At 38.0% G+C, this 23,873-nt stretch overlaps 1 protein-coding gene across 2 annotated transcripts in view; it reads right to left on the bottom strand.

Moving 5' to 3' along the window:
• Positions 1-1,443: 1,443 nt before the first annotated feature.
• Positions 1,444-23,873, bottom strand: part of BRD10 (bromodomain containing 10) — a 51,058-nt gene continuing 28,628 nt past the window's right edge. For both annotated transcript variants that reach the window (XM_082074625.1, XM_082074626.1), the window contains exons 6-8: positions 12,738-12,853; positions 7,861-8,048; positions 1,444-5,656 (exon numbers count right to left, since the gene is read on the bottom strand). In XM_082074625.1, coding sequence (XP_081930751.1) covers positions 2,034-5,656; positions 7,861-8,048; positions 12,738-12,853 — 3,927 coding nt within the window. In that variant the 3' untranslated portion in view covers positions 1,444-2,033. The remainder of the gene's footprint in view (positions 5,657-7,860; positions 8,049-12,737; positions 12,854-23,873) is intronic.

Genomic DNA, 23,873 nt, shown 5'->3' with positions numbered 1-23,873 from the left:
TTGCTGATTCAGAATGAAGCCATTTCCCACTCAAAATTTTAGTTAGTGCAGAAAGGGAAGGCACCTGTGGAAGGCACAAGCCTTTCCTCCACGTACTTTCCCAGAGCCCTAGTTAAGTAGTTACCAGATTACTTTTCAAAACAACATGAAAGGCAGCCAACACAGAGGGAATAAGCTGTGGTTTTATTCTTCAATGCAAGATCCAAACTGCCAAACTGTGCATAGCAAATGGGGAGGGGAAAGAGAGAACTCAACAAGATGAGGAGCAAAAGTTTAAGCTGTGTCTTGATGAAAATCAGTCTAAGAATGCTACTAAATACAGATTTGCAAGCTTTTATCCCCTTTTAAAGTCATGGCTATTAAAAAGGCAACTAACATTCATGGGTTATTTTGAAATCTTCCCTTCTAGTGTCTATAAAAAAACCCAAACCAAACCCAAATAAGCAACAACACCAAAAAACAACCAACCAACCAAAAAAATCACAAAACCCCTGAAACAACTAAAAAAAAAGATCCCACACATACAAAGATGTGAATCTTCCAAGCATATAACAGAGACTATGACTTTAGATTTTAAAAGAGCACTTCTAAAGTATCATCTTCCATAAAATAAAAGCAGCTAGACAAGCACTCTTTCTGCATATGCTAAGTCTCAAAACATACCAAAACACTTCACCATTTCTACGAACACTGCAGCAGGGACCTGTAAACTCAGGTGATCTGCAGAAAACAATCCAAGCATTTCATCATATCAAAAGCTGAAGCTAATCCAACAAACAGTGAATATACTGCATAAAAAGCAAAGGTTTATGAAATATGTGCATTATTCCCACTCAGAGCATTCATAAGGCCTCCTTTAGTACTGTGTGATGTTTTATCACTATCCTTTCAGACAGACCATTAAAAGCTAAAGAAAAAAATACAGATCTAGAAAACATCACTGGTGAAAAAAACTAGTAGCTTGTTACGGCTAGACAGAAAATTAAAGAGTGACCAAATACGTGGAAATGCACAGAAGGCTATAAAAAGAGAACAACAAACTGTTTAACAGATCTATGAGCTTTATGACAAAACATGGTAGCAACCAAACATGGAACAGCAACCAGTGTGACTTAGACTGGTATCTGGGAAACCATTTTCTGCCTTACCACACCACTGGAGATTTTAGGCAATATAAGCAAAATTATTAAGACTGGATGAAGTATGGGCTATGTCACCATGTATTAGAAGATGAAGAAGATGGCCTTCCTTCCAACTCTATCAAATCACATGAAACTTAAACCACAAGAAGAGATGAAATAATTTCATTCTACTATATTCCTGAGATGCAGGAATATAGTAGAGCTGAGATGCATCCGCATTAAGTAGGAAGATGTATAGATATGTATTCTGCCATGGTGTAGCAGATACACACATTTTTAAACTATTGCCAAGACAAAGCAGTACAGCAACTTGATTTATTATATGCAGATTTTTCTGCATTGTTGCTAAACAGTACACTGGTCCAAAGTTACTAAAATACTTAAAAAACTATACATTATGTAAACAAAACATAAATAAGACAGCATTGTTCTTTGTACATATAGTTTAGTACAGATTGTTAGGAAGTCATGAATATGTACAATTCTTTACCATAGCTTGCATTTTTATAATGCATATTTTTTTTAACAGAAACAAATCAAAAATAAATTTGACAAAAAGGTGGTATATACTGTCATAAACACACTGGCAAACAGTCCGTACTGTAAGATGGAACATGTGCAAAAGGCTAGATTTCTCCAAACTAAAACGTTTAATGAACTCATTGGTAATTTCTGACCTTTTACTGAAGAACTCTCTGAAAACATCACTCTGGCAAACTAAATATATTTTTCTTCTTCATAATCCCCATAGGTAAACCGGAAAGAACGGTAATCTTAAGTCATTTTGAGTAAAACAACTGTTGCAAACAACGTGAGAAATTATTCAACAGTTACAACTTCCAAAGTCAGAAGAATGCCCCAAAACTCCGAAGTGGCTCATTTGCAGTAAATTCAAGATGCAGCTTCGTCAGGTTTATCAAGGCAAGATGACTGAGATGCAGGGAAGACAGTGGTAGGATTTCTGCTTGTGGACACAACAACAGGAGGCAGTGATGAAGACAGGGAAGAAACTTTTGAGGCTGGAGTGTTGATAGCATTCAAAATGGCTCCCTCTGGACTGACCAACAGTTTTTTGATAGAAGTGTCTAAGTGTGTCACTGAAGTGTTGTTTGGTAAATGAGAGTTCAGAGGATGAACAGCAGAATCAGAAGATGCAGCTACAACATTAACTGGAGATTTTATCACTGAAGACACAGATGGTGTCGCTGCACACAGTGGAGTAGATGAGCTAGCTGGAGTACTAAATGTCTGGGGTGTTGCATGTACGATGGGTAAACCATCTGCAGACCCAAAAGAGTTCACAATTTTTGTTGAGCTTTTCAAAGGATGTTTTGATATTTGCCAACTTAATGAATTACTTGGTGCTAGCATGATTTTTGAAGTTGTTGGATTAGGAATTGGTACACTTTGAGCCTCTTGACCACGGTTAATAGTTAAAGGAGGAGTTTGTTTTGTATTACAAGAGAGAAGAAGAACATGGCTGCCAGCTCCAAGGCCTTGTGGTGGAACAACAAAACGAGTACCATTAATCATTATCTGAGTTCCAGGTGCCAAGGGCATACAGGTGTTAATGACTATTTTCTGTTGAATGCAAGGTTCATTCAACTGACCTCCTGCCTTACTTGTTACAGTTGGTGAAGCTGCAGACATCTGAACAGTAGAAGCACAAGTGTGACTCTTTTTATCTGTACTGGGAGCCACCTGCTGGCATTGCAGGGAATTAAAACTATGAAAATTAATGACTTTACCTGCATTTTGTGATGGAGGGGGCAACGCACCCTGAGGTTTGTGAATACCTGCATTACTTGGCATTGCAGCTGAACCTCCCGATGACTGAAACTGAAGCAGTGTCGGCAATTGGCTTTTTGGTACTGGAGGAGGAGCTGGAACTGCTGTCAACTGAGGAACTGTATGTAACACTTGGTGGGAGGTGGCTACAGATCCAGGCAAGCTAATGACTGGAAATTGCAAAGCAGAGGCTAAGTTTTGAGGAGATACTGTTGGCTGTGTTGTTGAAATCAGCACAGATGAAGCAAGATGCCCTGTTTTCACAGTTGATATGCCCACAGTACTTCCAATATTTGATGTACACAGTCGATTACCCAGAACTGGCCTTATTCTTGAGGGATCATTTCCACCAATCAAAACACTGGGGCGTGTCCCAGAAGTCCCACTTGATGTTACTGAAACAGATTCTACACACGCATTTGCTGTTGTTACTGTAAAGACGTTTTCAGCTTTTGCTGCAAGACATACAGATTCACTAACTGACACAACACTTTGACTCGCAAAACTTGGAACAGGAACCAAAGGACTAGAACTCGTCAAAGACAGCACCAAGCCCATGGTCTTCTTGTCTTCTCCCTTAGAAATGGCAGAGTGCAGTATATTAACTGGAGGAGCCTGCTGTGCACTGCCTTTAGTATTTACAATGGTTTGACCTATATTTAGTCCAATTTTCACATCTTTTACTTGAGCAATAGTTGATGATGAATTTATTCTTATTGGTGCTCCTACTGTAGATGGGATAAGAACCAACTGTGGCTGTTCTGTGGCACTAACAAAGGTTTTGTTTAGGGGAGAAGGAAGGTTATGTTGCAATGACTCTCCAACGAGATTGGTGGTTGATGGGCCATTGGCAATTTGTGTGTTAATGAAAACCAGCTTCTGAGCATTAACACCAGTTGATGCTGGAGGGGGTATAATACTGACTCCTGATGATCCACAGGGTGATAAAATAGGTGGATTTGTGACTAATGTAAGTTTCTGGACTGGAGTACCACTGATCAAATCCCCATTTGTTGCTGAATTAGACTCAGGCTGTATAACAAGATTTGGTTTAGCTTTAGTATCGCCTTGTTGCTGCACGAAAGAAGTTGGAGTTACAACAGTATTTTGTCCAGTCCTAGTCACACCGACAGGACTGTTTGGAGTTGCTGACACCAAGTTGCTAGCTACTGAAATGGAGGATAAAGAAGGAGAGGACACATGGCAGGAATTCTCTATTACTTGACCAAAAGTGCCTCCAACAGCAGGCTGCTGTAATGCAAATTTTATATTTTTCTCCATTGTCTGGGTAAAACTAGCTGGGAAGGCTGGAATGTTAACAGAAGAAGCTGTTGAGGAGGCAAATCCAGAAAGAGACAATTGTCCAATATGTGGGAGACCAGATATGGCTGTTGCTACAGATGGAAGAGTAGAGCATGATAATGCTGTGGTTTTTGGCACAAGAAAGGCCTGAAGTTGAGGTGTGTATGTGAAAACTGAGCTAGAAGATAAACTAGTAGGTGAAATCTGGTCTGCGTTTGTTTGCACTTTAACGATTCCTGTGTTTCCACCTCGCGTTGTGACCAGAATAGATTGTGATTCTCTTATACACACTGTCTTCAGCTCTTGCCTGGTTTCAAAGGAGTCAGTTGTCTGCTGTGATGCAAGACCATGACAGGCAGAAGCAGTGTTCCTAGACCCACTTAATGCTGTTGCTGATACCAAAGACTGGCTAGCTGTGGAAGGAGTAGGTGAAGTCAAAGACACAGGGAAGGTGGGAGCTGAAACTGTAGTCTTGATTTTGTCCGTTTCAGCTTGGTTCGCCTTAACTGTTGATGCTGGTAAGCTACCTGCCGAAGTTGCAGCAGACAATGGTTGTGTAGTGTTCATGGGACCAATTGCTTGTGAAAAGTTCTTGTTAAAAATAGTACTAGGTGACTGAGTAGTAGCATTTGCAGGGCCTGTTACCAGAACAGGTGTTAAAGAAACACTGACATTTGATATTTCTGGTAAAGTTGTACAGTGCAGTTCAGATGATTTTTGTTGTAGTGACTGAATATCCTTGGACACAATTTTTCCTTCCTTCTGCTGGACAAGAAAATTCTTAGGTAAAATAAGAACTTGTTGCATGAATTTTTCTCCAGTGCTAGGGTCAATCACAGGCTGTTTTTGAATTTTCACAGAGCTGTTGTGAAGGTCTATTGGTATGCAGAGGCCATTTGTCATTTTGTATATCATTTGTAAAGGAGTCTTTGAATTGGTCTGGCAGGGCAATGCTGTTTTTACCAGTGATGATTCCAAAGGCGATAAAACTGGCTTTTCAGAAGTAGATATATTTATGCTTGGGGGAGGTGACAGTTGATTTGTTAAGGTCACTTTGTTCCCAGTATTCTTGGCAAGCAAGGCCTGGATGGGTTTGGTCCCTTTTAGAAAGTTTGACACTGATGCTGCAGGATCTGTCATAGAAAATGATTCTAGAGTTGACCCTTCAAATTGTTTCAGCTCAGTCAAACAACTCTCTGGTTGCAGGCTACTTTCTGAACTCTGTACAACAACCTCATTAGCGCTCAGCTTAGCTTTCTTCCTTGGCGAAAACTCATTAGTGCTTTGATCCAGGCAACTAGTTTGCTTGGACTGTCGTTTAATACATTTGGACAGTGTCTTCTGTGTGTCTTTAGAAGTTGATTCTTTCTTCAGAATTCTGTTTTTTCCTGCAGGTAGATTCATCTCCAATAGTTGCATTTCATCTGCAAGAATATTAAAACAGAAACTGTGTTTTAGAAGTTTGCAACCAATACCTCTATATAACAATTTTGCAGTGTCTAGCTAAAGGCAAAATGATAGTTTGTAAATGTAAGGATATGTGGAAGGAGAATGTCTGCCTCTTTCAGGACATCTGGTCAAGGACTTTTCAATGCAAAAAGAGGACAAGGAAAGGAGGAAGTCATGAACAAGAATATATAGGGGCACAAATCTGACCAGCACAGGAGACAGTGAGGAAAACCAGACCTGGTGATTCACACTAATTGATGAGGACATGTGAGACTCTGAGAAAGTTTATTCCAGCAATGTTATCTCATCAAGAACCTGCTTAATTGGGAAACTGAGGGGAAAAAGGGAGAAACCAGGAAAAAAATATACAGACACAAATCTAACAAAACAAACATGGAGATAGTTACAAGAAACAACCTCATCAATCACACCAATTGATGGGCTATCAGGAAACTGCAGTTGCCCCTTCCAGGAAGATCAACCTGGCCTTTGCAACTAATATGAATGTAAACCAGGGGAGGTCCTAGACGCTGGGCTGGGAGGGGTTAGGGAAATCGGTAAAGTTATCTAAGTCCATGAAGGGATGTGCAGGGGAAGGGGGAGCTGCAAGGACAGAGCAGGAGCTTACAGTCTGTGTGCCTGGAGCTGGCTGCTGGGGTGTAAATGTCTACATCTTCCCCAAACTCAATGAGCACGGGGGCAGTGCATTTGTATTCACTGCAAACTTCAAGACTAGTTGGTGACCAGGGGGGCCTGGGCTGATGTTTCAGGCAGGCAGAGGGTCCATGCTGGTATCCAGCCAGACTTGTGAGTGTAGGGTGCCTTACAGGATGAGTGTGTGAGTGCTGTATGTTTCACAGTGAGCATTAAGCTGGACCTGCCAGCAAGCAGGGGACACGTGAAGTGGATAAGGAGGCCCAGGACAGAGGCAGGGACGCCATGTGGACAGAGCGGCATTGAGGTTCTGGCAAGATTTTGGCATCACAGGGCTGGAGGGGGCCCTCTGTGAGGAGACACTAGGAGCTGCCCTGTGCCAGACACAAATGGCTCCAAAAGAGACCCATCACAGGACAAGGCTAAGTCTGTAAGCTGGTGATGCCTTATGGAAAATGCTGCTCAGAAGAGTTTGATAGAGAGGAGTAAGGAAAAAATGTAGGAGAAACAACCCTCTAGACACCAAGGTCAGTGAAGGAGGAGGGGAAGGAGGTGCTCCAGGCACTGCAATGGATTTCCCTGCAATCTGTAAGGGGTCCATGACCACGGTGAAACAGACTGACCCTGTCCCATGGAGGGTCATGCTGGAGCAGGTCTCTACACTGCAGCCTGCGGACCCCATGCCACAAGAGGTGAATATGCCCTGAATGAAGCTGCAGCCATGGAGAGCCCACACTGGAGCAGGCTCCTGACAGGAACTGTGGCTTATGTAAGACCCTTACTAGAGCAGTCTGACCCTGAAGGACTCAAGCCTATGAAGAGGACCCATGCTGGAGCAGTTTGTAAAGGATTGCATCCCATGGGAAGGGCCCCACACTGGAGCAGGGCAAAAGTGTGAGGAAGGAGCTGCAGAGAATAAGTCTTATGAACCGACCCCAGTCCCCAGCTCCTATCCCCCCTGTGCCACTTGACAGGGCAGGAGGTAGGAGAATTAAAAATGAAGTTGAGCCTGGGAAGAAGGTGGAGATGAGGGAGAAAGTATTTCAGTTTTTGTCTTTGTTTCTCACCATCCCACTCTATTTTTAATTGGCAATAAATCAAATTAGTTTTTCTCAAGTGAGTTTGTTTTGCCTGTGACAGTAATCAGCAGTGGTCTCCCTGTCTCTATCTCTACCCATAAGCTTTCCCATCTTATTTTCTCTCCCTGCCCTGTTAAGGAAAGGAAATGGCAGAGTGCCTGGGTTGGCATCCAACAGCCAGCAAAGGTGAGCACACCATAAATTACTAAGAGGTCTACTATCTTAACACAGAAATAGTTAAGCATAAAAATGGTAAAAACTTGCATCAGTTAGAATTTTCATCTTGGTCACGTCTGGCCCCTTCTAGACTACATCCATCAGACATGCATCAAAAGCTACTTCAATTATCACAGTAGTAGTTAAGGTAAAAAATAGGATACAAGCTCACATGGAAATATTCAGCTCCTGAATCAAATTCAAGCTATCAAATTCCACTAAATGCTTACCATTGTCTGGGTGAACCTTTTTGGGAACTTCCATGTGTTCTGCAGACTCCAAAGATTTACTGCAAACTACTGCAAAAGAATCTTTGCCAGAATCAACTTCACTTTCATCATTACTCCACAATTCCCTGGTGAATTTATCATGGTCTGGATGTCTTTTAAAGTCATCGTAGTCCTTCTTCAACCTAGACCTTGAAAAATAACAAAACTAACTTTATTGAAGATCCACACTGTTTTTAACAATTTTTAAAATTTGTATTTGCTGCCACGCAAAAAGTTGGTTTAGAATTAACTGCCTGTGCCCTTCAAAAAATTTCAGGGTAGCTTTGCAAATCTCCAAAGCCCAGAATTTCTGAAGTGATGGTAATGTACCTTACCTAACCAAACCTGATTTCTAAGCCACTAAATAACAACAGGCAAAAAGATGAGTCAAATATGCCCATCACTATTTTACTGCATCCATCTTCTGTTTCTTCCTTTGTCCTGCATTGTGACAAATGTACCTGTTTGGACTTGAGTATTAACTATAACAAGTCTACTCTTTCCTCTCAAGGTAAACCCAACTAGATAACTAAGTAAATCTTGATTTTTTTAAAATACATCATGCTTTTGGCCCAGATGGAATTGCATACAATGGAAATACATTGCTGCCTTACTCATCTGAACATCCTTCAGAAACACATCCACTTTACAGCAGACTTATGTTGATGGTCCTTAATTGCTACATGTTTCCATTGTCCCTTCTTCTACACCATTATTTAGATGAAATCTAGGGGGTATTTTAGTATACAAATACAGGAAGCTACAGGATTCAGCTGGTGGTAATCAACACAATATCCAGGAAGATTATTTACCAAATGGGTAAATGGATTACAGCAATCAGCACCTTGTGTGGAACAGAATCTAGGCTCTAGTCTGGATCTAACCCTTATGACAGTAAGAAAAACATCTTAAATATACCTGTTCTTATGCATTAAAATAACAGTTGTTTGCATTGAGTGCAGAAATGGCCAGCTGCTCCCTAGGATAGAAAGGGAGGAGGCCAGGCACGATGACACAGCTGGCAGGGAATGAGTCTCACCAGCCAGGACCCTCATCCCATCACCCTGAATGAAGGAGTAGGCCAGGCCTAGGGCTGGTAGCTAGGTTCAACCAAGAGCCCAGATCAACACGCAAGCTCCTGGTGCTGATTTAGGTCTGAGGTCAACCTGGAAAGTCAATTCACAGCTCCAGATCAGGATCAGGTCCAGTGATGGCTGCCAGGGTCAGAACCCAGTTAAGTGACTTCTGGGCAGGTCCACAGTGAAGATGTAGATCCAAAGTCGGTCTGAGGGTCAGTCCAAAACAGCAGGACCCATGGCCAGGCACGGTAACTGCTGTAGTTGAGCTGTAAATTGGTATTCCTACAGCAGAGACTTAAAGCTGTAGAATGAGCTGAAATGGGGAACCTGGGCCCATGGGAAGGTGATGTGAATGGAGATCCAGGTGAGGCTGGTCTGGGTCAGTAAGACAAAACAGCTTAATCACAATTTTGACACTCTCAGTGAGAGAAGACAAGCTTGCAGTCTATATGATAATGTGTGGATGATACTTCAACTCTGTCATTCAGCTTTTGAGCTTGACATCTAGGTGTCTAAAAACTACAGAAAGATGCTAGGAAACCATAGAAGGACACTAGGGAACCACTACTTTACTAAAGCTTCTGGATGGGAATTTCCATTTTTCTTTTGAGGAACTTCTCCTGTGGGGTCAGTGAACAAATGTGATGACGAGGCGCAAGTAATCTTTCCTTTTAAACCTTGCTGCTATTCAAACATCATTCAAAATTATACTCTGCCATAATTTTGAAAAGACTACAGGGGAGAAAAAAAAAGATTTGTATTAGAAAGAGTGCTCCCACTAATTGATGACAACAAAAAATGAAGGAAAACTCCAAACTCTTATTGCATACTGAGGTCTTGCACAGAAAGAAGGGGCAGAAAGCAGGTTGTCCCTTGACAACCTAGAAGGCCAACACTGTCATTCGATTTGGAGATGTTAGTAGCTGGCTGAGATAGACCATGGATACTGCAACCGCAGCTAGACTTGTGATGGTGCTGCTGTTTACACCAGCACAAGCCATCTTTACTCAGTTGCTTATTCCCTTTCACATGACACCTTTCTTCGCCACTGTCATTGGTGCTTTATAGCTGCCTAACTGCTGCATAATGAACCAGACCAATACATGGATCTAGCCCCCATCTCTGCACGATTCGTACAGGTTGTTTTTCAGCTGGACCTGTTCCCTAGTTTACTATCGGTCTGTCCAAACAGTTATGTCATGGAAATAGCTAGGCTGGCATTGCTGAATAAACTCGGCTTCAGCCTAAAACATACATCCTGAGAAATATGTGTTAAGTTAGTGTCAGAAATTAACCTCCATTCTAAGTGCATGCTTCACTAGCTACGAGCATGTGTACATGCAAGACCTTAGTCACTTAATTCCAGGCTAAAATTTACTCATATTAGGCACCCCATATACTGTAAACTTAAATCCCTTCTAATAGTATGACCATCTGCCACATTTTCAAAGGGAGTCTGAATTACTACAGATAGGAAGAAATGAACAGCTAAGGAAAATAAACAGAAACTTGAATAGAAAGGAAAAGGAAAAAAAAAGGAAAACTTGTACTCTGGACCATTATTTAAAGCAAAATGCTCAACAACATCCTAAATTTCCAAATAAGGATTTTAATTCATTTATGATATCCATAAAATGAGCTATTAGGTTGGTGCAAAAGTAATTGCAGTTCTGGATGGTGAATTTTAAATCATTATAACTAGGCTCCAACACATCTTTATTAGTCACAATAGGAACCATTACAATCAACATATTTTTGCCAAGAGGAAATAAGGTTGTTTAGTCCTGTAGCATAAAAATCCATGCTTTGGGATTCAGTGCTGGTTGTGGAAGCGTTTTCCCTGCAAAAAGTTGTCGAGATGCTTGAAGAAGCAGTAGTTGGTTGGTAAGAAGTCAGGTGAACATGGCAGATGAGGCAAAACTCTGTAGCCCAATCCATTCAATTTTTGAAGGGTTGGTCGTGCGACGTGTGGTCGGGTGTTGTAGAGAACTGGGCCCCTTCTGTTGCCCAATGCCAGCTGCAGGTGTTGCAGATTTCGGTGCATCTCATCGATTTGCTGAGCATGCTTCTCGGATGGAATGGTTGTGTTGAGATTCAGAAAGCTGTAGTGGATCAGACCAGCAGCAGACCATCAAACAGTGACCATGACCTTTTTTGGGTGCAAGTTTGGGTTTGAGAAGTGCTTTGGAGGTTCTCCCTGGTCCAGACACTGAGCTGGTCATTGCTGGCTGTCGTACAAAATCCAGTTTTCACTGCATCTCACAATCCGATTGAGAAATATTTTGTTGTTGTTGCACAGAGTAAGAGAAGATGACACTTCAAAACAATTATTTTTTGGATTTTCAGTCAGCTCACGAGGCACCCACTCACTGAGCTTTTTCACCTTTCCAGTTTGCTTCAAATGCTATTTGCATAGAATGGTCAACATTATGTTCTTTGACAACTTCTTGTGTAGTTGTCAGAGGATCAGCTTCGATGATCGCTCTCAGTTGGTCAACTTCTGGTGGCTGGCCACTATGCTCCTCATCTTCAAGGCTCTCATCTCTTTCGTGAAACTTCTTGACCCACCACTGCTCTGTACACTCATTAGCGGTTCCTGGAGCAAACGCGTTGTTGATGTTAGAAGTTGTCTCTGTTGCTTTACAACCCCTTTTGAACTCGAATGAGAAAAAAAATCACTCAAATTTGCTTTTTGTCTAACATCATTTCCATAATCTAAAATAAATATAAAATAAACAGCAAGTAATAAGTCAGTAGCAAAAAAAAACATGAAGCGAGAGAAGTGCATTAAAATGATGTATAATACAACCACATTTATGTAAGAAAGTATTCCAATATTAAATGGCAAATTTCAACAATGCAAAACCCACAATTCTTTTTGCACCAACCTAATACGGGGGAACCAACTCTTAGTAATTCTACTTGTATATTGTCTTTGGTGCTATGGTGATTTTTTTAAACATAAAACCTTTTGGACTTTTCAGAATTAGTTCTGCACTACATAACTGTCTAAGTTGCTTCCTTCACACTCCGCATTAAAGCAGCTGCCTTTTTCTATCATTTGACAGAGAGTTCAAGCTTCTAATTATCACTTCCTTTAAAAATGTCTATGTGCAAAACTAAGGTATGATTATAGCAACAGCTATATTGCTAACACAACCATGGGAAGCTTCAAGACACAATGATGATACCAAGTCAATATCCAGTCTCTCCAGGATTTATAGTCTGGGTACCATCTTCACTGTTGCTAACGCTTGGTTTTACTAGATTTAAATCAGTCTCAGCTTCACTGCTATTTCTCTGACACATTTAATTTCAGATGCATTTCAAATTTATGGGGTTACAAAGACCTCAAAACAATGTTTTAAGAATTGCTTTGTGGAGAATTCATGAACAACCAGTTTAGGTAACTTTATACAGTAAGTAGTCTGACAAAGTATTCTAAGAAGCGCTGGTCTAGTTTTCTAGATAGAGGTTTTCAGCACTGTTTAACCAAATAAAAAACAATACAAATCCCAGCTGGATTGTGATAAAACTATTGATAGGCATGCTTAAAGATTCTTGAGCATTTTAGAGAAAAAAAACATTAGGGGATAAACTCAAATTTATTTAGATACCGTAAGTTTGGAACATAAAATTATTCTTTGAAATAAAGCACTTGCAGTGCCTCACTCATCTCCTCCAGGTATTTTCATTTCATTGAGAAGCTGACTTATTAATTTGTTTTTTAAAGTGTGAATTTTGTTGTGTCTTCCATACCTGTTTCTTTGAAATGCTTTCATTAGTTTTGGTTCCCATGGTAACAATTCATTAAGTAGTCGTACCAACGTACCATGCAATTCCTTTACTGCTTGCTTCCGGTGGTACCATCTTCCCTGCAAACATAAATACCATTCATTTATCATTGCATTAGACCTGAATCCTGTTATACTGTATTAATACTACAATAATCCAGGTACTCTAATACAGCACAGGAGGAAAAAATAACTGGAAGAAAATATTAGTAAGTTTCATAGTTATATATACCCTTAAGCTATGTAAGACATTAGTATTTCTATTATTGTTTTTATAATACAAAGAGCTAATGTACTAGTTAAAAAAGCAATACTGCAAGGATGTTAACTTCTCCAGTCAAACTGAAAATCAAAGCAGATCCTACAAACACACCATGTATTTTAAATTACTTACGTGGGTAACATAGGCAGTAATCCATTTGGGTCAGGGAAAGCAACCATGTTTGTACACTTTTAATTGTTAGAGATAAAATTTCAACAGAAAATCCTACCATCATCTTATTTAACTAGTATTTGCAAAAAAAATTTACTACAATTTTCAGGGATAAAACCCATAGTTTTTGTATTACATTTTTGTATTTTTTTTGAAGTTCTAGATAAAGTTTTTTTAAAAGAAAAGTTTTGCAAATTAGTCATTTGTGAAGTAAGACTGTGCAGCAGAGAGCAGTTTTCCAACATAAAAGCTTTACACTTTTAACTCAAATGTATAATTAAAAACAGTTTTCTTTTCCAAACTGATACACGTAATTAGATGAAATTCCATGAAGAATTCATGTTTTAATAAATCTAGAAAGGCTAAATGAGGGTAAAAGATATTGGGAACATACAATTAGCATGTATACATACATATATACAGCAAATTTTTCTTGTTACTCATTTAAAAAGGCAGCATGCAATACGGAAAAAAAGCCCATGGTGGCCATAATGCTGCAGAACATCTCTTAACACTCCTCTATACCGCTTATAAGTATTTCTTCCCAAATCTTTATTCTCCAGTTTGCTACATAAAAGACTGAACAATGCATATATATACGTAACAGCTACAAAAAGAGGTGAGGTATACTCCAGAATTTCTGCTACTCTACTATTTCTGTGCATTTTACATGAGGATTTTATGTCTCAACTTGTCAGAGAGGATGTAAGACAGTAAAGAGAATATTATTCTGCAAGAAAAAGAAGCAAGACCTGGGAACTTATTTATTTCAGACACATCTTTAGCTTTTGATAGAGCTCATATCCTTCACAGTTTCCTGTGGTCCAGCGCACCTAGAAATGCAGGGCATGAAAAGCTGGATAAAGCTTGACAGAGGTGCTTTTCAGCAATCTAGAATAATGGACTTTGGAATAATTCCTTTCTACACATTTCAGCATATCTCTCCAATGTACAGCAAGACCGGTCAGGCTGAATGCTTGTTTGAAGACCAGGTATCTATTTTTTATGGATAATCATTTACATGTTGTATAACAAAATGAATACCTACTTCTTCATTCTTCAACTAAAATGACAAAAGTGAAGATTTTAAGTATGATATTATGCCATGTTACTACGTACTGGTTAGAGTTGAGCACACAGACAAGCCAGCAAGCTGTATTCTGATTTCATCCATTTGTGACCAGTCACATTTGCACATGTAATGCACCTCAGCATAAAATCTGCCCCTGAGCACTGCAACAGAAAACAGCCCTTGGATATACTGTAGCCTTCCAAGGTATATGGTATAATCTTCTGATGTTAGCAGTCAACAGAATTAATTGCTAACATATGAAATAGTATTATGTGCACAGATTTATCTTCCTTGTAAGATATACAAAACATTTCACAGACAGTTTTAAAAGGATAAATTTATACACTACACAGTATTAGTGGATTGTATCAAAATACAAATCAAAATGGCAAAAATAAACAATGCCACTGCTATCAGGATCTAGAAATGCTGTACGTACATTTGAAATAGCTAAGTATGGGATGTGTAAAAACATAGTATTTAAAATATATGAAAAATTACCACAGAGTAAAAGCAAAAAGTAATTATTAATTTCTGAGACTCACTTATCTTTAGATAAGTCAGAGATCTTGGCTTAAGTAGAAAAAAAAGAGTATTTATAAACCAGATAAATTTCAGCTGACCACTGAGTAAACTTTGAAGTGATAACTGTATCATGCATTGAGCAGCAGCCACAAGTAGAAAAATTAGTCAAGAGCAGATTTCAAGACATTGCTGCCTTCATCAACATTTCAAAGGACAAATACAGGTCACTTTTTTCCTTGCTTACAAAAATGAACAAAAACCACAACCAACCCTGTCCTCCGCTGAATTCTAGAGCTCTTTTTTAACAAAAATAGTGTCCTCTGGAAGTAATATCTGGAAAACTCCATGTTTGCTTCCAAATAATTTAAATGCAAATATTACAGAAACCTAATTTTTAAAATTGTAATCTAATTATTTTCCTGTATCCAAAATACTAATTTTTCTTACTGGGCTTTATGAGTTGACGATAAACCTGCTACTGGCAACACACACAAATTTAAGCCATGAGAAGAATTTTCTTTCTTCAGAAACAGTCAGGACACAGAGCAAATATGGGCCAAAAAAGACCAGAAAAAAAAAAAAAAATCCTTGTTTTAAATTACTGTGGTTAAGTTGGTTTGCTGTGCAAACACATAAGGTTTCTGCAAAGCAGGATGTGACACAAATGATCTGCTATTATTTTTTAAATATTATAATATGAAAAAGGAAGAGACGTAAGAAAAATGTCAATAACCTGAAGACACATCACTACAAAATCTAGTATCACCTTTCCTATGCAATTTCATTCTCTAACACAGTCTTGTCTTTTTTCCAGGAAAAAAAGAAAAAGCACAAAGCTGTAATTGATAAAGCTATGACTTAACTGCCCACTTCAGCGTTACATAGCTGCCTACTAATTTCTACAGAACACAAACTTGCCTTTACAAACGTCTGTGTTGCAAGCACTTCTCAATATTACCAAATAATACAACACAGGAGAATAGCTACAAACTGAAGCTTAGGAGTTTCAAGCTGGACCTTTGAAGGTATATTTTCATTAGAAGCATACAGCATTAGAACACATTGTGCAGAGAAGCTGTTGAATCTCTGTTCTTTTCTTCTTATTTTCAGAATTCAGGTAGTCAGGTCATGGATGACTTAATGCAGCACAGACAACAGTTCTGTTTGAAGGTGGGGTGACATTCAAACGCCCCTTTCAAGCAGTAACAGCAGGATTCCTTACAATGAAAGATGAAGTTTCTATGACCTGATGTGTTATGGGATTACAAATACATGGAATGCAACATCTAATTGCACAGAAGGAACTGATTGGAGCAGAGTAGCCATGACTGTTCCCATCAATCAAAATATAGCTGTTCAGGCAATTCCACAAAGTGTGTTTAGTGGAACAGCAGGGTTAGTACAAAGAAATAGCTATTACAGACCCATAGTTCAGCCCTCTTGTCAACAAAGGGTCTGTAGAAATGGAGATCTGGATGCACTGCCTTCTGATGTTCATGAAGTCCTATAGGATTTTATCAATAGGTACAAACTAAAATTATCCAACTACATCAACCTGACACAGTACCTTAAAGGTAAAACCAGCCCTTATCACTGAAGAGCTTGCTCTTAATAGATGTGTGAAGAAACTGTTCCCCAACTTACTTGAGCTAAATCTAAGTTTGATAAGAGCCTGTATTCCTAACTAATTATTTAAATAGAGATATCCAGTAGCTAACTTGGGTGTGCACTGAGTTATGTTCTTACATGGTCTGTAATTCACATTCCCAGTACCATTGTTTCTATATCTTGGATCTGACTTCGAGTTATCGTCTTGTTTGAGGTAGTGACAAAGAAAATGCTATTTTCTTGTGGAAATACAATGTAAGGTATTTGCCGAGGAGAGGAGAGGAGAGGAGAGGAGAGGAGAGGAGAGGAGAGGAGAGGAGAGGAGAGGAGAGGAGAGGAGAGGAGAGGAGAGGAGAGGAGAGGAGAGGAGAGGAGAGGAGAGGAGGCCTAGACAGAGAATAAATATGTGACTTTCTGCTGTGCTAAGTTACAAGTAAATTTTAAAAATGCAAACACAATAAAAACAACCTGTGCTGAATGTTTCTATACAAACACAGAGAGACATTCAACACATTCTCAGCTGAAAACTTACCTTTTAAAACAAGGTTTCTGACATCCAGAGCAGCCAGGAAATGCTGACTCCACTCTCCGTGATGCCCCAGCATACACTATTCTGGCATACTCATCATGGAACCCCAAAGCAGACTGGAGCCAGGATATGGATATATGGGGTAAGGACTGAACTTTATAGGGAGGTTTTTTGTTGTGTTTTGTTTTGTTTTTTAATAAACACACACACACAACCACAATATTATGCAGTTTTATAAGATTTTCTTTAATCTTTACTTTATATCTCAGGGACATAAAATAAAGAAAATCAGAAATCTTATAAAACCATGCAATATTGTTGAAAAGAGGTGGTGGTGGAGGAAGAAAACTTACCTTACCCTTAATAGGCCTGCTCCATTCTGCAGCGGGGTTCTGTGGTATGTGTGACATCACCAGTCTAGCGTTTTCTAGTGATGTCACACAGAGAGGGAGTTGGTGATCTGCAGCTGCTTTGGACATCAGATACCTAAAGAAGAGAGATCAATAACTTTTTCAATTCAGATATGGATTGATATTGAATGTTCTTATTAACTGATATATGGGCCAAATACTAGAATTTCAGGCACTTGAAGTCAATGGCAGTTTTGACTGAATAAGAATGCATGATGAGATTATGTATTCGTACTATACAAACTCATCTTTAACTGAAAGTGTTTACGTTTTGAAAATGCTTAGAGTTACCTTCTACAATAGGAGTTCCTGAAAGTCAATATCTTATATTTTACCTTCTTCAATATCATTCTGAATATTATAAATATCTATCAACAGCTAACCTCTGATGTTACTTGAAGACTGGGGCCGAATATAGTCAGGAAGAATGACTTGTACTAAATTATAAACCAAATTCACTCATGACATGTCTTAATCAATTTTATCTTTGAGTATTTACCAGTAACTAATGAAGAGATTTATTATTTTTTTAATTAAAAATACTTCCGCTTTCGCTTCCATGACCTAGATAACGGATCGCACCAAACTTCATCCTAAAATGTTATCTCATATTCTTATAAAACGTAGCAAAAAAAGTGAAGTAAAAATAAAAAAGCTATAAACACCTTGTTATCAAAAGTGTCTTTATCTCATTATTTAGTTCATCACCATGATATGACTGTTGATTCATACAATTGTCCACAAGTTAAAATTTTCTTTAGGCAAAATCACTACATGATCGTCATTGCAATGATTAATCTACCGCATTTATTTTAAAGATGTACACCACAAAAATACAGTGGAGAAAGTTTATTATCAGCATGATCTCACTATCTTTCAGAACCTAACTCAGAGCAGTGAAGTTACCTAGCACTGAACTCTCACACTTTACTCTTCATTAGAAGAATTTCAAGACATTAACTAACTCACATTTCTGTAACTCATGAAGAAACTGGGTGTATACATTATCTTGAATCGTTCACAAAAAAGCTATGTCTTTTAAGGTATTATGGATCTTACTTAACTCCCTTTCATATAACTGAATTTTGCATCATCTTAACTCTGGATATACAAGCATTTCTCTGTTCTTCAGCTGAACACCATTAAATCAGTTGGGTTTTTTTTATAATTGTGTGCTGACAGGAATGCCTTGAATTATTTGTTTACAATAATATACTAACTGACCAAAATCCAAAGCACTGTGAAATGTTCTGAATATACAGTAATGTCTCTATAACAAAAATGTTTCAGACTAAGTGTCTGAGTACACATTCATATCTTTGATGCAGAATCCACACCTTCACATTTGGAACTGTAGAAAGGCACATAATCAAAGTGGCTTAAGGAAAGCTTCTGAGCAAACTTTTATTGGGAGGCCTGGGCACACAACGTAAGGCATGAAAAATAATGGGAAACTAAGAGAAAACAGTTGTGAAAAAATTAGACGAAAAAAGAGATAGTGGAGGAGCTAAGGAAAACTAGTAGACTGGGTCGAAAATATTTAAAATTAGTAAGATAAGCAGAAGACAGAAATACCAGAGAAGAAAAAGTAATTATTGTTGAGAAGATTTCAAAATTTAGAGCCTAAAATTGGCTTTATTCATTCATAATATAGAAGTAAATAACTGGCTGACAACTAAATAGCTGGTTGGATTTCCAAAAGCTCCACAGCTCAGCCTCTCCACAGAAGCACAGGAAACTGCATGGATATAAATACGTAAATTTCAGACTCAAAATTTTACATTTTGTGCTCATATCACTGTTTTTAAAAGCTGTAGGCAAGCCAGAGAAGAGCAATAGCAGAGTACCTGGAAGTGACTAAAGCACAAATAAAGTTTTTGGGACAAAGAATGGAAGCAGAGAACAAGTTAGATACATTACAGACAACGATGCATTAGCTAAAATAAAAATAAAATGTTTCAGCTGAAAGACTTCAAGCAAGTCTATTAAAATTCCATTATCCCGAATATTTATTGGAATAAGGATCTCTTAATCTGCAGACTGAACCTGAAAATGTGTGTGTGTGCAAACACAGATTTCTTGGGCTACAAGATCATTTGTTTGCATGTACATTCATGTAAATAGAATCATACAAATAAACACAAGTATAACTGAAAACTTCTTAGATGCAAAAGTCTTAAGCATGGTACATATTTCACTAGAGATGGAGGGAAAGAGGCCATGAGAAGAAGAGACAGGAATGGGGAGAAGGAAGTCAACCTCCTGCTAAAACATGAAGATTTAATGCAGTAATAATTAAGCTTCCACAGGGCCCAAATGAGAAGACACAATAAGTTTTTCTATTTTATTGTTTGTAAAGTTGAAGTCTGATTCACTAAAATATTAGTAAGACCCCTAATCTGGTTTTGATGTTTACATTAATTTCTGCTGAGCATTCTTGGGAATTCCTTGTACAGTCTTGTCTAAACACCATTTCACTACCAAACTTTTCAAACTTCTCCCATTTCTTTACTGTACATAGAAGAAATATTTTATAAAATTTTATTTAGTAAGGGAGCCATTTTGCTTTAATTTTGCCATATATTAAAATTTATTTTTAACCAAAGTGTAGCAAATCAGTTAAAACAAACAAACAAATAAAGAAACCAACCAGAAAATACTCTCTCTCTTCTCTTAGATACTTCCACTTCCTATGAACAAATTTAACAGCAGCCTGTTTGGCAAGTTTCATAAAAAGCAGATTCAGAAAAACAGTATGTTCCATTCTGGCCCAATGTATTCCTTTGGATAGCCTCAGTATCCTATAAATGAATTTATGTCTGAAGTTCTAAGTATTTCTGACCTGAAACCATGGGTTTTTAACTCTGAATTTCCAAGTGCACTCCAAAATACAGATTTCTGCAGGTGGTACGTACTTAGAGCTGCAGAAAACCTCACTATGATTTCAGCCCTTCTGACTCACCTACTTAAAAGTTATATCCACTCGCAAAGACAGAAAAAGACATTCACCTGTCTTGGGAAGTACAACTGTCTAATTAAAACCTTCAGGAACAACATTAGAAGATGCCAGAACCCAAAACCTTAATAAAGAAGGTTTTAACCTTTTTTACTACCAAGTCAAGAACATCAGCATGTTACAGACCTCCGCAAAAAAATAAATCCTCCAATGCATTTTCTTTAAACTGTAATTAGTCATGAAACTGGCTGGTGTCATTGCCTAAGTAATTCTCTTTCCCCTCAGCTTTGTCTAGCTTTTTCTACCTGGAGGGACAGTTTGGTTTCCCCCTCAGGAAGGTACTGCCCTTTTCCATTTTAACGTTGTCAACTTCACTGTGGGAATCCAGGGCTCCAAGCTCCCTTCTCACTGCCCAGACAGCCATGCACTTAGCAATCACACTTGCAGGGAATATTCAAATCCAATGGCGCTACCAAAATGAACTCTTACGTTTCACTAAACAAGAAATCTTCCAATATTTATATTCTCTCCAAGACAACCTATAAGCATAATCAGGACAAGGTCTAGAATTGACCATCCTTGTCAAAAACCAGTTAATTTTACAATAAACATGATTACTAGAAAGTCAGCTTGAAAAAATGACATCTGTGAAAAGCCCAGAGTTCACTATTTGATACAAGTATCTGCAGTCCTGTCAGTTTCATACTACACAATGGTAAGAAGGTATTAAAAAAAAAAAAAATCAAGTTCTGCTGTGATATGCAACAGCTCAATACACAAAACTGACCCACAGAATAGCTTAATAGTCTCACACAAAACCCTAATCACACCCTAACACAAAATCACATGAAAAGTCGATTATCTGAAAGGGAGTAAAGAGATTTCCATTCACTTTGCAACTCCCCCTGATTTTATCTGACACAGAAGACAACAGGGAAAAAGGGGATCCAAAATGTCAGGAATTGATAGTTGGTTATCTTGCATACTGAGCAGGATAGAAGGTGCTACTTTACCATCCCTTCTCCTAAAAGACGTTTTATATATTAGACAGAAGCCTTTATGTTATCCTAAATATATTGGCAAAACACTTCACTACCATATTTGTCAAAATTATTTTTTCATCAACACTGCTACAAGTAGATTTTCAAGTGGAATCAGGCATGTCTTGATCCATTTTCTAGTTACAGCAAATTTCTAAGAGCTCACACTCAACTGAACCGGCATCTTATATATATATAGCCTAAATTTTCAGCAAACAGGAGGAAAAAATGCAATACGAAAGAAATTTTAGCCAATACATTCTATTCAGATTTATAATTGTCTTCTTACTGCTAGTAACTTCCCACACATCTTCTCTATGTCAGTATTAACAACAAAACACAATTGTTACTAGAAACTAATTATTGTTCCTGTAAATTCTGTGGGGTTTTTCTATTAATTCCATGTTTACTTTTTAGACACACTGCTTTAAAGTGAAAGGATGTCACTTCACATGTCCTCAAAGCTACAACACATTCTAGCTTAGACATCCTGATGGAGCCACCCTCCATCCTTTCACTACACAATGCACAGAACATTAGACTCAAGTCCTTCAAGTCCCCTTTCTGCACTGACTACTTTCTGATTTCCAGTCAGGCACCCAAATAAGTAGTAAATCTGACTAACTTATTCCCTCCTCATAGCTAATTCAAAAGACAATACGGGTGTACAGAAGAGTGCAGAACCAAAACGTTTTAATCAACCAGGCAGGGAAAATCATGTTTATTTCACTGTTGTAGGAGGAACTGGTAGTAATGCCTACACCTAAAATTACCCATGGTTTTCCATTACATAACTTGGTTCTAATTTGCTTTTAACCTGCCAAACAAAACTTGTTTGGGCTAAAAAGCTCTCACATCATTTGTTGACTTAAGCTGATTTTCTGAAAAAGTGTCAGATACAACCAGTACAACTACCTAAACAAACTGCAGCCAAAGCTAAGTTTACTGATGTTAAAGAAGTCTTACAGCCTCCAGTACTTCCCAAGTTCTTTTTATGTACTCTAGAATGGTCTCCTAGGAAACAAAGGGCAGTTAGGACTAAGAAAAAGGTTATACTTTAAAGTCTAAATATAAATTAGACAAGCTGTATTTCTAATACGTCTTAGTATTTAACATAAGATTTAAAGCTTGCACTGAGGTGCAGTGCAGTAACATGTGCTAACAGCTACTAAAACTGGAATAAGTGAGTAGGTTAGCCATGAAGAAGAAAGATTCCCATGGTTTGACCTGGGTCACTATTGCAAACAAAAATCATTAAAGCTACCATGAAGTAGCAAGAACACCACCATCTTTGGATCACAATAAGAAAGAAGTCCATGAACAGCATCACACTGAATTGATATCATCATATTAAAATAAGCTTTCACATTAGGTCAAATTTCCATCATGAGATTAGAACAATGTTACGTTTACTTAATAGACTAGGCACTTCAGAAAAGCCAAAACAAACTCTGTTCTGGATAATTCTGAACCTGCCACTGTCATTTGTGTTAGAGCTGAACAATGAAATCCAAATTTCCTGCAGTATTAAAGATACCTAACCTAATTACACATGGTGTTACACATCATAGGTGAAATTCTAATGATTTCCCTTGTAAAGTGAAACCTCATTTTAGCAAGTCAAGTTTATTGACTATTCATCTAATTTAACATCTTTCTACTTTTATTTCTGAAAGGTTAATATGAAATTTGCCTGAATCAATACTTCACTTTACTGTTACCTCATAATCACTTTTTCAGCAATTAATCCTGCCCTTTTTTCTTTGTATAGAATTTCTAACACAAGTGGTTAGTGACCCAGAATAATGACCTGATAGATCTATAGAAGCATAAAGTAAGACTGTGCTTACCTCACAGCTTCTCAATGTTGAATGAGTTGTATTTTAACTCCCCAGTACATAAGGTGTTGGTTGGTTCGTTTTTTTTTTTTTTCAGACTGTGTGATTAGAACTAAACATAGTATTCCTGCTGAAGTCATGCAACTTATTTACATAATGACATTATCAGATTTCAGTTCAAAGAGCAATTATGACATATTTAGCATTTGTCTACCCTTGAAGAAGTCTTTTTAGTACAGTTTTAATAGTAGCCTAAAAGTTTCACCTATACTAAGATTATTGATATGCTTATGTGTACCCTCATTTTTGGCTTTTTATTCTATTGTTGGCCTTTCTGATAAACTCCTGACAATCTTATCATAAAACCAATTTGCAGTTTCACAACTACAAAATAATTTCAAGTTAAATATTTTTTTATTCCTTTGGAATAACTTTGGAACAACTACCATGCTAAGTGTCTGCACTGGAATTTGTCTTTCAGAGTCCTAATTTATACTGCCTGTCACCTACCATATCTCTCCCTTCTTTAAATAATTTAAGAATAAATTGTTTCTACATAAGACTAAAGACATTCACAGAAATTATAAGCCTAACTTCTAAGGTACAGAAAAATGAAACAAAACCAATTTTAATAACTTAGTGCAAAAAAAAATGGAGTTAGGAATCCTAATAAACAACATAAGAGTCAGC

This window comes from Streptopelia decaocto (assembly GCF_964273445.1).
Source record: "Streptopelia decaocto genome assembly, chromosome: Z".
Classification (NCBI taxonomy): Eukaryota; Metazoa; Chordata; class Aves; order Columbiformes; family Columbidae; genus Streptopelia; species Streptopelia decaocto.
The sequence above is the reverse complement of the archived record's forward strand: the minus strand, read 5'-3'. Positions and strand labels throughout refer to the sequence as shown.